The sequence below is a fragment of the Misgurnus anguillicaudatus genome, chromosome 7, assembly GCF_027580225.2.
Source record: "Misgurnus anguillicaudatus chromosome 7, ASM2758022v2, whole genome shotgun sequence".
Classification (NCBI taxonomy): Eukaryota; Metazoa; Chordata; class Actinopteri; order Cypriniformes; family Cobitidae; genus Misgurnus; species Misgurnus anguillicaudatus.
The window spans coordinates 36,480,411-36,495,142 of record NC_073343.2 but is presented as its reverse complement, the minus strand read 5'-3'; the positions used below and the strand labels follow the sequence as shown (position 1 = coordinate 36,495,142).

Below are 14,732 nucleotides of genomic sequence, written 5' to 3'. Positions count from 1 at the left end.
TCAAAGGTTCAGTTCTAGATGATTTCTGTTCTGTTAGAGTTTCAGAGCCTAGAAGTTAATACACATATGTGGGAGAACCTGTTAAAATCCCATCCAAAAAATGAAGATTTATACAGTAGACATTCATCAGACATCTACTGTTGGTCGAGTCATCTGATCAGGATGTTAATGGATTCTCTGTACAGATGTGGAGCTTCTGTCGGTGGAGAGCACAAAGGCGAGCTGCTGGCTGAACCACAAACTGAGAGCTCATGAAGAACAATGGAAGGAAGATGATTGTACGTTCTGTCAGTGTGTGGATGGAGAACCGCACTGCACCGCCATGGCCTGCAAACTGAGCTGTCAGAACCCGGTGAAGATCGCTGGAGAATGCTGTCCGTTCTGTGAAGGTAAGGATACTTTGTGTCTATGCCTGGGAGCTTTCATCCCATAAAACCTTTCTCAAATCCATTGACTGCTTCTCGCTTAGAAGTTCTCGTTGTATTATTACGGTGAAGCGCAGATCCAGAGTTGAAATCAATAACAGCTGAAGTGTCTTGAAACGCTCACACACAGCCAATTAAATCCTGCAGGCCGCTTACATTCCCTCAGTAGTGTCCAACGGCAGGCGTCTATAGGCTACAAAGCTTGAAGTTTTACTGTTTCGAGCAAGCAAATGGAAGCCACCTGCTGTCTTTAATTAGAGACGATTATTTTCTGGAAGAAGAAACACTCGCACCTTTTTAATTCTGCACGTGCGAGGGTCCTGTGGATTTAAGTGTTAGCCGTATTTACAGGCGTGTATTTGTTCGCGCTCATGAGGTCATTTTGAACCTTGTTCTCATTCATCACAGTCGTCAGATAAGGCGCATCGCTGCGTGATAATTGCAGCTGCGTTTATGTGTAATGGCTGCAGACCGCAGGCTTCTGTTTGCAGTTAAAACTGCGCTGGGATGCAGTTTAGACCCCAGGAGCGACTTAAACAATCTGCGCCAAACAACAGATGAGCCGAACACGCTGAACGTTTCATTTCAAACACGAAACATCTGAGCTGTTTGTTTCACAAAAGCGTCTCTAACTTTGCTCTAAAAGAAGAAAAGTCAACACTAGATCAAATATGACCTTATTTTCTATCCTAACGCATTGTTCCCAGCACTGCTGTTTCTCACGGCACAATTTTATATATTATGGAATCCTTGTGAAGTTATTTGTTGAAAATTCAACTGAAATATGTTTTGCAGTAATTCCCCTTTTCTTTATTTAAAACCAAAAACTCAAGTTGGCTGTAATATTCTATCATTATTCAGATTGAGTTTTTAGCCCAGTGAAATTTCGGTGTGATGTCATCTCCATGTCTCGTGGTTTCTCTCATCTAGAGCCCTCGTATGAGACCGTTAGTCCTGTGATTTGTCCTCGGCTGAAGAACTGTTCTCTGTCCGGCCACGACTGTCCTTTCGGTTTCCAACGGGACCGCAGCGGATGTCTTCTGTGCCAGTGTGTCAGCGATGAGTAACATAAACTCGTGAGAAACTCTGTTGCGTGCAAACCGCGCACGTTTGAGAAAGTGCCAACCACCCGCAACACAAGCAAACACAGACTGTGGACACACAAAGCTAATGATCTCAGACTTTAATGTGCAAAACACTTCCCATGACACAAATCTTTCTCAAGTCTTTTATAATCGTGTGAAATAAAGTTTGTCCTCAATAGTTGGACTGATATTTAGGCACAATTATGCTTGTAAACTGTTCTCTAATAAATTAAAGATGAACAGGGCCGTCCAGTCAAACACACAGATCATATCCATTATGAAATGGTTTCCCAGAACGTTCTTTCTCAGGACATATTTCACCCAAGGGGCAACTTTCCCATCTCTCTGATGAAGCCAATACAGAAATGACTTAAACTGCAATTCATCAACGGCTGCTGGCTCCAAAATGGAGTCAATCCCTATAGACCCTCATGTTAAAAAGCCCAGAAAAGAATATGTTTACAGCTCGGTACAAAAAGTCTTTTTGGTCTGTATTTTGTCCTTCATGACAACTGTGGGGGGTGAATTTCTATATAACACTTCAGCTTCACCCACGTCCCGCCTCTTTACCCATTAATCGGCAAGTGATGCATGGTGATGTGATGCCAAGATGGCGACAGCAGCCCCTGCCAACTATTGGCTTCAAAAAAGCTCTTCACAAACCTATGGGTGACATCACATTTTACGTCTATGGCCATTTGAAAACCTTATTTGAAAATTATCATTACAAAAAACTGCAAACATTGCAAAAAGTATAAACATTAAAAATAACCACCCTTGAACATTTTGGGAATGTTATTTTCTGGTTACAAAAAACGTTAGGGAACATTCTGTATTTTTAAGGTTATTTTGAGGTATGGAGTGGCAGTGGCTCAGTGTTTCAGGGTTGGAAGTTCAATCCCCGGCTTCACCTGACCAAGTGTCGAGGTGTCCTTGAGCAAGACACCTAACCCCAGCTGCTCCACGGCTGACACCGCCGTCGGTGTATGAATGTGTGAGTGAATGTGAGGCAAGTTGTAAAGCGCTTTGGATGGCCATTGGTCTGTTAGAAGCGCTATATAAATGCAGTCCATTTACCATTTAGGTATTTTAAAACAACCACTCTACAACATTCTGGGAACGTTATTTTATAGTTGCACAAAGAAAAAACTTAAAACGAACATTCCCAGAAATGATTATTTGGTTCACAAAACAACGTTCTGTGTTTGCCTTGTGCACATCTTTCATGTTTGTGCTTTTTGTATATATTTGTGTGTTTCAGATGAGACGTGTCCAGTTTTTTCCTCTTCCTGCTCTCTGGATTGTCTGATGGGTTATGAGAAGGACAGTAACGGTTGTGATCTGTGTGAATGTAAAACATCCACAGTCAAGTGTCGACCTTTGACCTGCAGTAAGATCTGCCCTCATGGATTTGTGTAAGTATGAGTGATGAAATAAAATGTCTGATCTGCATTTATTCTGTAATTGATCTCATTGCAATGCATCGTGGGATTGTCTTGTCTGTGGTGGATACATTGTGACGTTAGCTAAATAAAGGGAATCTCCTGGAAGAATCTGGGAACATACTACTGTATATGATGTTTGAAGTGTACACTAGGTAGAGAGCTTACTACTGTAAGTTCTGTAACAGTAGAAATGATTAAGATTGATTGGAATGAGAAGGTTGAGTTGTGGTCTAGCTGTGTCAGTGAGGTCGAATGCTTGTTGACTTTGACATTTTGCACAGTTGAACGCTCTGAGCTGCATACAAAAGCAGGTTTATATCGTTTCCCCTCTTCAATAGAGCTGAAAGATCATTGGATTTGACAGGTCATAGTGTGCTGTTACAGAGGACTGGCTGGAATTTGTGTAGAGTCAGCGGTTGTCCCGAGTGAAAGTTTACAGGCTGACTTCAAACAAAGCTTCACAGACACAGACACAGGGCTCGGTGGTGTTTGTGTACAGTAGATCTGTGCTGTCTCAGCAGTAAGCTGCTCGTACTGTACTGCAGATGAAACTGAAGAGCGACACTGCAGCACTTAAAGTTCATGAGGGGTTGATCTGTGTTTAATCTGTGCTCTACTTATAATCTCTGGATCATTTATTCATGGGTCATTAGCTAAAGTCAGATGTTTTTGGTGACTTACTTGGCTTTTTAATTGGACAGGTGATGATTTGTACCCAGGGGCCTAGTGGTTAGAGAGCGGGGCTTATAACCTGAATGTCGCCTGTTTATGCTGCTGGTTAGTGCTGGTTTGGTGGTGGTTAGTATTACTTTTGTGCTGGTTAGTGTTGGTTTTGTTCTGGTTAGTGTTGGTTTGGTTCTGGTTAGTGTTCATTTTGTGCTGTTAGTGTTGGTTTGGTGCTGGTTAATGTTGGTCTGGTGCTGATTAGAGTTGGTTTGGTCCTGGTTATAGTTGGTTTTGTGGTGGTTAGTGTTATTTTGTGCTGTTAGTGTTGGTTTGGTCCTGGTTATAGTTGGTTTGAAGGTGGTTAGTGTTACTTATGTCCTGGTTAGTGTTGGTTTTGTCATGTTAGTGTTGGTTTGGTCCTGGTTATAGTTCGTTTCGTGGTGGGTAGTGTTATTTTGTGCTGTTAGTGTTGGTTTGATGCTGTTTAGTGTTGGTTTGTTTCTGTTAATCTTAGGGGTTATTCTTTTTTACAGGAGGAACAAACATGGCTGTGAAATGTGTCGCTGTGTTAAATGTCCACCGTTCACCTGTGACAGACATTGCAGTAATGGTTATAAGACAAACAGAAAGGGCTGCAGTCTTTGTGAATGCAAAGGTGAGCAATCAACATTTTGAATTATTTATAATACCTGTGATGTTTGAGGTGTGAATGCTGTTATACTTTATTTTAACTTTGCCAGTTTGATAGGATGTGTTTGTTTTTCCTTACAAACATAGTGTAACTATTTCTGGAGTGTATTTTAGTCTCTGGCGACGAGCTTTCTAAAGCAAACTCTGTAGAGCGGCTATTTCTGAACACCTGGATGAGTTTTCTGCACACTGTTAAATATTTAGAAAGACGAAAACTATCCATTACTAAAACTACTCGCAGAGAACAAATATACATACTGTCTATTTTAATAAGGAGGAATAATGTTATTAAATTCATTGAATCTCATATAACAGATATATTTCAGCTGAAGACAACAACATCTATAAACAACATTACATTTCTGTCAACTGTATTTTTACTTTGTTTCTCTTGGTCAGCATCAGTCTGTTGTATTTGTTTATAATGACAGTGATCTGTAGAAGTGATTTATTATAATAGATATCACATTATTCTCACCTAATAAATTTATGCTTAGATTAATATTTCATGAATGTAATGTTTAGTAGTCATCTATTGAAGGAGATCACAGACTGTTTATTTCACAGATGATTTGAAAGTAAATTTTCTTCTTTAGATATAGAAAAGCCTGAGCCCAGTGTCTGTATGACGGCAGACGGTCGGCATTTTAACGAAGGAGACAGCTGGCACGATGGCTGTAGAGAGTGTTACTGTAACGGCGGGCGAGAGATGTGTCTTCTTATTTCATGTCCTGTACCCACCTGTGCCCACCCTGTCCTCAGATCAGACCACTGCTGCCCATCCTGTGACGGTACAAACAGCACACAATCACTTTACACTTCACTATACTTAATATACTAAATACTAGAGATGCATCGATATATCGGCAAATAATCCATATTGCCCGATAAAAGCTATTTTTTAACCGATAGTTTAAAAACATCCGATAGTCATGGCTGATATATTCTGTCAATCAAAAGAGAAGAGGAAGTGTTTTTTTTTCACTAGTTTAATGTTGAATATAAATGGTCATTATATGAATGAATTCATGTAATATTCAGAATTTAGTTAATGCAAGTTAATATAACCATTAAACTATCAGTATCGGCAGATATCAGTCTGAATAATCGGCTATCAGTGGAAAAATTCTCTATTAAATATACTTAATATAAACTACTCTTACTTTAGTCTGCCGTGGTTATTTATGGATCTTTATTTAACTTCAATTGAATGAACAGGTCCATCATTGGCCCACAGTTTGTTGTTTTTGTCCCAGAACTACAGACAGATAAACAAACCCAGACCTCATATTTACCTCCACTGCTCTTCAAATATAAACCCACCGAAGAGAGAAACTATATCACATCTGATGTCTCATAACTCTTCATGTAAAACTGACTGTAAGCTGAAGGAATGAGATGCTGTTTTGTAACCACAGACGTAAGATTTCTAAATATTTCCACTGACATGAAGTCACCTGAGAATAAAACCATAACAACATCTGAGCGCACGAAATAATGTTTCCTGATAGAATGAATGAAACCTGACACGACGTCTGTGTATTACTGAAGGATCATCAGGATTGTGAAATATAAAGTGCAGAAGAAAAACATTTCTCCCTCCTGGAGTTTATTGTGTAATTCACATGTGGACTGTAAAGATGATGTGAAACTAAAGACTCGACTCAATCTGGACATAAACTTTACATTACACATTACATTACATTACATTACACACATTTCTCTCTTCACACTTCACTTTCTTCTCTTGTTTTTACTACAAATATCTAAAAAGTCTTAAATCAAGATTATAAGAAGTCTAAAAGTCAAGAAAATAAGTCTAGCTTTTAGACAAAAAAAACATCAAATACAAGTGAATTAAAACAAGCAAAAAAAATCAATTTTCAAAATTCAAATTTTTCTTAAATTAAGTTCAAGATTTGTTTTCTTACCCCACTGGCAGATTTTTTGCTTGTTTTAAGCACAAATTCACTTAAATTTGTTTGTTTTTTGTCTAAAAACTAGACTTATTTTCTTAGGTCATTTTGCTCATCAAGAAAATGCAGGTAAAGTCATTTTTTGCATTGCAGAAAGTTCAAATGTGCTAAGAAAAAGCTCTTCATGTGCTTTGTTGCTCTATTTTTGTGATATTTTCTCTTGACTGATGTCCCGTGTGGTCCGTGTTAAAGCAGATGAATCGGGCAGCGGGCAGCCGGATGGATCAGATATGGTGGTGTGTCGAGCTCCGGGCGGCGAGCTGTATGTGGAAGGAGAGACGTGGAGTTTGGATGAATGTATGAGATGTACCTGCAGACACGGACGAGTTCTCTGTGATTCTGAAGTTTGTCCTCCTCTTCTCTGTCATCAGCCAATCAAAATCAAAGACTCGTGCTGTCACGTCTGTCCAGGTAACACACACCTTTACATTATCCAATAGAAAAGATGTATATTACATGACAAGTTATACATTACATGATTCTTGAAATGTACTGTGAAGATGTTTCCTGATGTCGATGACGTTCCTTTACCATGTTTTTCCATACAAGCATGCTGTGAACACAAAATAAATATTAGTCAAGCGTGTAAAGGAAAAGGGCAGTTTTTGGTTTAGCTCTGTAATTTTGTCCCTTGAGCTTTTCCTGGGGCAAGTTACTATGCGACTGAAACAATAAAACAGCAGCTGCGATATGAACCCGAGGGCAGTAAACACATGTGTGCGTGCGTGTTCTTCACATGTACTCCTGCAGTACAGCGCTCACGCATGTCTCGAGTCTCTCAAGCATCACTTTCATCATTCGCTCTCGTATCTCTCCTGTGATGTCACGAATGTAGGCGGAGCTTCCGTCACAAATACATGAAGTCGAACAGCGATGACAGATGCGTTGAGTAAATCTTTCTGTTCATTTACAGAGGACGAGCTCAATCCACTTCTTCCCGTCAACGGCAGCCGGCAACAGGAATACTGCGTTTCTACTAACGGAGAAATCCTATTGGCCGGGGATTCGTGGAGATCGAACGCCTGCAGCAGCTGCACCTGTCGCAACGGGACGATCGAGTGTTTTCACCAGCGCTGCCCGCCGGCCCGATGTAGAGTTCCTGTCTTACGCAAAGGCCAATGCTGCCCACAGTGCCTGGGTGAGTTTACCACGGTAAACATGAGGACAAACTTATGCTCAGTAAATCTTTCATCATCAGAAGCTGAGAGATACTCTAACATTCAGTGTTTAAATGAGAAGAAAGGTGGATCAACTTCAAAAGGTTTCATAGTGATTGATGCTGTATAAAGAGATGTTAAAGTGTGAAGAAGTGCTTTATTATTAAACAGATTACAGTGATATCTGAACATGTGCTTTCTGTCCATCTCCACTTTCAGTAAAACACTAAAGCTATCGTCAGCTTTTCTCAACAGAGGAAAACACCTGCTTGTTCACCCTTTAAATCTTTCACTGTTTCTTTCTTTTGATTTTAGAAGTCAGGCACAAAACGTCCAGCATGTTTTTCTCGTATAAAGAAATGAACTTAGATAAATGACAGGCGCTTTATATCATCACACTGTAATTCATGGCTTCAGCAGATGTGAGGATGGTTTGATGTCCTCTCTATTAACATCTGTGCAACATTTCTCTTTTGTGTTTTCTTCATCTACTCAGAAGTCACAACAACTTCAGTGCCAGTAGTGCTGTCGACCACATCGGCCAAACCCAAAGTAACTGAGAGTCTGAATACATCCACACAAACTTCAGTATTTACAGTAACAGGTACAGTACTGATCACACACATACTGTACACCAGTGGTCTCCAACCTTTTTCTTTTACTTGTTGATATGTTTAAAATGTTAACATACATAAAAGAAGCCAAGCTAATATCAAAATATATCATAAATAAATCTTAAAATTGAGGCTATGAGTAGAATCTGCTTTGGCGGGCAACTCACAGACTCTGTGTGGGCAACCTGGTGCCCGCGGGCACGATATTTGAGACCACTGGTGGTGATGGCGCAGTAGATAAGACACACGTCTTTGGTGTCAGAGTCCTGGGTTCGAATCCACTGTGACACACCATTGTGTCCCTGAGCAAGACATTAACCCCTAGTTGCTCCAGAGGCGTGCGACCTCTGACATATATAGCAATTGTAAGTCGCTTTGGATAAAAGTGTCAGCTAAATGAATAAATGTAAATATAAACGCACTCTTAACTCCAGTATTTGCATTGTCTTTTCACATCAGGTTGTGAGTAAATATTGCAAATTAAATCTTAGTATAATAAACATTAAACATGATAAATATGATCATGAACTGCACAGGTTTAGTTAAAGTCTGTATAAAATGATAATGTTAAAGGGGACATATTGTGAAAATCTGAAAAGTGCTATAAAATTGGGTCCCCAGTGCTTCTATCAACCTAAAATTTTTTGAAAAAGATCAACCCAGTAACAGTTTTGGTAAACCATTCTCTGCAAGCATGTGAAAAAATAGCTCATTGAAATTTGGCTCCCCTTGTGATGTCAGAAAGGGATCTTATTATAATAATAATACTACCCCTTAATTTGCACTATCCAACCACAGCACTGGAATTTAGTACAGAGATCAGCTCATTTGCATTTAAAGGACACACCCAAATATGGCACATTTATACAAAGTGGCAATTTTAACATGCTATAATAAATGATCTGTGAGCTAAAACTTCACATATGTACTCTTAAAAATGTTCTGAGTTTATCACAACACAGAAAATGTGTTATTAACCACCCAGCCATGTTTAAAAACCGTCAAGTTAATAAAATAAGTTCTTTAAATCTAAGAAAAAATAAGCAGCTTATGTGCTCTGAAATGCTGGGGGCGTGTCCTGTCAGTGCTAAAACCACGCCCACTCACAGGAAGCTGCCGTCTCTCTCAACTTTCAAAAACAGCTACAACCTGAACGAATGCTTGTAATTGTGTTAGGTTGTGTGTGTTACAGTTTTAGCCCCACCCAAATAATCCTGTACACAAAAATGGTGAAAACTGTTTAACAATCCAACTCTGCAATTTAGCACAACAGAGCTCACACACTTGATACATTTCTAATATTTCTAATTTGTGCAGAAACTCTTCTCTGAAATGACTTTAGTTCTTTAGTTTGTGAGCTGTGTTCATGTGAAGCTGTGTGTAATGTTAACTTTCTTTCGTTTTCTTCGTGGTTTTCATGGCAGCCTGACATTTGAATTAATAACCCGTTGACGTCTATGTAACTTTGTTATTTATGGTTTGCATTCAGCATTGATCAGATGAGATCTGTCTGGAGGATTGGACGGGATTCACGTCCTGTGATATCACCGTCTGATAAATGAGCTAATATATCATTTCCCCCCTTTGAGTGACGTGGCAAAGATTATAGGTTAGGATTGCTGGCTCACCGAAGCCAAGAAAAACAACACAAGATCGACTCTGTTTTCATTGAAACTCAATAGATGAGGGCCACAGCGGTGGAAACATTGACACGCAGAGGGATTTGTAAGATTTTCTGATGTAAACTTTCTCTCGTCTAGATCCGTCAACGGAGCGGCCGATCCCTGGGGAGATGAATTTCATCTACCAATCGGCAGCCTGGATCTTGGCGGCCGTCCTGTTGGTGGTGGTGATGTTTCTCACCGTGAGCGTCCTCATTAACAGGAGGAGAGATTGCTTTCAGATGTCCTGTTACAACGCACCCAGAAAGGTGAGAGACACACAGACTTCAGCTCATCCTCGGTCACTGTATTTGATTACTGTGTGAGGTCATTAAAGTCATGAATATATGAAGGTAAGGTGTCAAAATCTTCCTGATTGATGTTCAGAACGGTGTGGGAGATTCATCTCTTATACAGAAATACAAACTACATGTCTTCTTTTGACATTTTTAAGCAAAGCAGAGTATTCAGCAAAAAATTAGGACTTTAAAACCCCTTTCACACAGCACTTTGGTCCCAAAAAATTTCCTTAAAATTGTCAGAAAGGCTTCTGTGTGGACACAAACACTTCCCGTAAATGTTCTGCGATTGCTCCCGTAAAGAAGACCTACAGTAACATTGCTGTAACATTCACAGTAAGCATTCTGTGTGAACAAGAGGCGGAAACAATGCCGTAAGGGGCGTGACGTAATGATGACGCACGCAACAAGAAGTTATGGTTCAGCTCTTTGTCAAAGGGATTTAAATACAGATCAACATTCACAATGAGAAATGTCAGCAAACTGGACTGAATCAGAGATCAGGGAGCTCCTCACTATCAGCGCTGAAGCTGAGGAATTCCGGACAAATCCCATCCACATTTTACGCAATCTCTGTGTGAAAATGGCTTATTTGACACACATATTGATTGGATAATGAGAAGTGTCAGTCACAGATTATAAGGGTGGGATTTAGAGGGGAGAAGCCAAACTCAAAATAAAATCTCTCAGAAGAATAAGAGAATCATACATGACATTGACTGATGCGATTTGTATTTTAATAAAGACAAACATCTGGTTTTGATTTCATGTTGAAGTCTCTAAAATCTCTTCTGCTCATCTAGACGGTGATCCTGAAGAAGCACATCAGTAAAAACTCTGTGGTTCACATGGATCCATCCAGAGAGAATCAGTTTAACAGCATGAAGATTGATTTCCCCGTGGACTCTGGAGATCGGATCACCATCCCGAGAGCCAAACTCTCTAACGGACACGCTGAGGTCCATCGCTAAACATCCCATCATCATCATCATCTTCTGTCATCTCATACTTCACAAAATCCCAACTGTACGCTGGTGACTCCTCATCTGCTGCTGACTGTCAGGAACCGTAGGAGAGATGAATCTTCTTCATTTTCTCCTCTTCTTCTTCTGTGTTTCAGTAGCTTCACACTGTTTAATATAATGCTGGAGAGACACAGATGAACTGTAAGATTATTGATGCTGTATGATGATGAGATGACGTCTCGTGTCAGCAGCTCTGATCAGACAGCTGGAAGTCTTTGGATCAAACCTCTCGATGGGTTAAAACCTAACTGACTGGATCTTAAAGATATTTTGAGGCCTTACAGTACAAACATCTCTGACTTCTACAATCTGTTTTTCACATTTATTTTATAAGTCATAATGGACTAAACATGTGTTCATATGAGATCTGTCATAAACAGAAAGGTTTCTCTCAGTACAGTGACTCTTAATGTGCAACTTATATAAGAGGTTTGGAAAAACAATCCCACAATGCAACGCAGCAAGCTCAGATAAAAATCATCTTAGATTTAGGATGAATCCAGTAAAATCTATTATATTCAATACAATAAGTTTCATTTGAAATAAAGTTCAAGTCGAGATCTTTTTGAGACTAAACGGACACAAATTATCCAAAGTGTTTTGGTTCTCTGATGATGTCACTCGTGGGTTCTTACACCAAAGTGTTATTGTGAAAATGTTCACAAGCTCACAATTGTTTTAAACGGCAACAAAAATCTGTTTTCTATGTTATGATCTGTTTAGAGTATCTGGAGCATTGATATCATCTCCATTTATAGTGTTTAACATCTGTGTAAGTTTATCTGTGCTCATGATCAGATACACGTCATCTAAATCACAAGAAATAACACATTTGTACATAAAGAAAATGTGATTATATATGAAAAGATATGAAGCTCAACTTCAGTTTGTCGTTGGTTTAATGGAAACATCATTTCAGTTCTGTTTCATGGTTAGTATGCTAGGTTTTGTTGTACTATCTGTCAAATGTATTACAGTAACTTAGATGTTATGAAAACTTGTAGGGGTTCTTGAAATGTGAAATGGATGTGATATCGACAGCTTTACACATAAAATATAATTTATATAGAAATATATATAGACAAATTCTCCAGGATGATTTATTAATCCTGAACCATTCAGATGATGATGATGATGATGTTGATGATGATGATACCACTTTAGTAAAACATGAAGCACATCTGAATGATGCAGTAGATGTTTGTAGTTCAGAAGAGAAACCCCATCTTCTTCATCATCATCTTCATCATTAGATTAGTGTCATTGATAGCTGTGAGCAGATGTTTCCTATTACTACATGTACAAAACACATACACATAGTAGATTGACATCTTATTTATTTTTTCATATGGTTATTTATTACTAGTTAATTCAGTTTTGTCCTGGTTTCTGATGTAGGCAGAGAAACACAAAGCTGCTATACAGATTTTATAAACTTTCTTCTTTATAGCGTAATTATTATTCATGTAAATATTTAACTCTTAGATGTTGATCTGTAATATGTAGACTTGTTTTTGAAATAAAAATGAATTGTGTGGAATTCCAGAAGTGACATTTTTGGTTTTTCGGTCATGAAAATTCATCAACTCGTGATGATGGGTTTGTGATGTAAACTGGTTACTGTTTCTTATACAATGTAAAGTTTTTGAGATATAAAGCAAATTTTTGAGTTACTGTGTCTTTAAATCTCGTCATTGGAAAAGTTTAGTACCCGAGAAACCTTCAGTCCATATTCAGAGGCCAGTTGTTCAAAAGTCATCCATTTGGATTTCAGCTATTGGTATTTGATCAAAATTTCCAAATGGGTTGTTTAAACCAAAAAATAGATTCTGAATTTGGATAGATTTTGTGATCCAATCTATAGGTTTTGATCTGAAATCGTCACTTTGTTTTGTTTGAAAACGTTTTAGTAAGATTGGGATTATTCTGATTCCAGCACTTCTAAGAAATGTTTACTAAAACTTATAAACCAACAATTAGTTAAGCAATATCGCTCGAGTAGGAGTGTGATATAGCTCTCGTGCCTCTGGCCTAATCACAGCCGTGATGATATAGAGCTATATCACACGACTCTGAGAGCGATATTGCTTTTATACAACAGTTCGACGGCACACGTTTGAAAAACGAAAACTAGAAAACAACAACGGAGTTATTTTAAAAGCCTCTTTGTTTGAGAACTACTTCTTCCGCCACGGATTTGAGGGCGGCCAGAATGACAGGTAAAACTTTCGGCTGCTTTGAAGCTCATAACAACTCAATGGACGGAAAAGCTGTTTCTTTATATTACCGTTTCTTGGTCACAAAGTGTAGTTTTAAGATTAGTTCAGTCGAGAATGTATTTGTATTATATTTAAATCTGCAGTCGATTAGTAAAGATAGCGCCTGTTTGAACGTTTGCTTAGTGAGATTCGGTACAAATGAGAACCAAAGCATGAGCGGACATCAGTGTTCACTCGCCCCGCTGACCACCGCCCTCTCTGGGCTACATTTCTGAAAGGGATTCCCTGGCTCTCATGTTGGCCTTGTTTGTTTATGATCGTCAAAATGAGATCAAATCAGCAGTATTTGGTGTCATGATCAAACTTGTACTTGTTTTTTAATTCATATTTAGTGTCTTTTGTGTTGTTATTGTTTTGGCGCGAGGTAAAAGTTAATAAAACTACTTGTGAAACGTTACTATTGCTTTCTCATTTATTCTTAACGCGATACGAGCACTCGATTATTATTATTAAACTTTGTTCTTGTCAGTACTATACAAAACGGTTTTTTATAAGTGTCAGAGAGATGTTTTTGCATGCTGCTTATAAATATAGCAGTGGCGATATCTCATAACATGTTTTAATAGTCACGTCACGATAAAGTAAATGATCAATGTCCACATTTAAAAGCTGCGGGGCTTACCTGCAGTTCCACGGTGTTTTCGCGTTCTGATAAGAGATATAGCTCCAGAAAAAAATGAGTGTTTATATTCCTCTTTCCAAGTGTTAATCGTCCACACGATGTGACAAGACATTTCTCCTATTAACTTTAACGTAACATACAAGAGCGCTGATCTTTGACGGAATAATACTTCTGATTGGGGATTCACAGACTGATTTATGAGCTAGTAAACTAATGAGACACACACACGGAGAGTGATTCAAACAGCGCGTCTGTGTTTTTCCATTCAGAGATGAGCCTGCTTAGGACCTCCATTCACTAGGTGGCGGAATAATACGAAAGGTGAAGCGGTTACAGTGCCGTTATCAGTACAATATCGTATAGCTCTTAGCCAATCAGATTCGAGAACCAGAAAGAACTGTTGTATAATCTACAATACAACATTTCTATAATATAATAATTTTACATTCATCCTTTTTTATAAATTTTTCTTTTGATCAGTTCAATCCTCATAATAATAAAGTGTAACATTTGGCTACCATTTAAACCTTCCAGTCAATTAAGAAAGTTCATATAAATTCCTCATACAGCAAACAAAAATATCTAATATGAACAAAAGTCATCTTTAACTTTAACTGTACATTACATTGATCACAATCATCAGAGACCACACGGTTAAAAGTAGTTTAAACATCTGGCTATAAACCTAAACTACTGAACTAAAATGCACATGTTTGTGTATAATCTATAGTTGTTTGGGTTTTGTGGGTCAGAAGAAGAGACTGAATGTTGAATTGAAATAAAAAATG

General features: G+C 38.5%; 1 protein-coding gene across 3 annotated transcripts in view; it reads left to right on the top strand.

Moving 5' to 3' along the window:
* Positions 1–12,723, top strand: part of LOC129418352 (cysteine-rich motor neuron 1 protein) — a 28,340-nt gene extending 15,617 nt beyond the window's left edge. The window contains exons 4-13 of one of the 3 annotated variants that reach the window (XM_073869848.1): positions 186–389; positions 1,356–1,489; positions 2,777–2,925; positions 4,155–4,276; positions 4,908–5,102; positions 6,480–6,698; positions 7,201–7,425; positions 7,941–8,048; positions 9,819–9,988; positions 10,822–12,723. In XM_073869848.1, the coding sequence (XP_073725949.1) occupies positions 186–389; positions 1,356–1,489; positions 2,777–2,925; positions 4,155–4,276; positions 4,908–5,102; positions 6,480–6,698; positions 7,201–7,425; positions 7,941–8,048; positions 9,819–9,988; positions 10,822–10,989 (1,694 nt within the window). In that variant the 3' untranslated portion in view covers positions 10,990–12,723. The remainder of the gene's footprint in view (positions 1–185; positions 390–1,355; positions 1,490–2,776; positions 2,926–4,154; positions 4,277–4,907; positions 5,103–6,479; positions 6,699–7,200; positions 7,426–7,940; positions 8,049–9,818; positions 9,989–10,821) is intronic. The other 2 variants (XM_073869849.1, XM_073869847.1) reach the window with 2 other exon arrangements.
* The last annotated feature ends 2,009 nt before the right edge of the window (positions 12,724–14,732 follow it).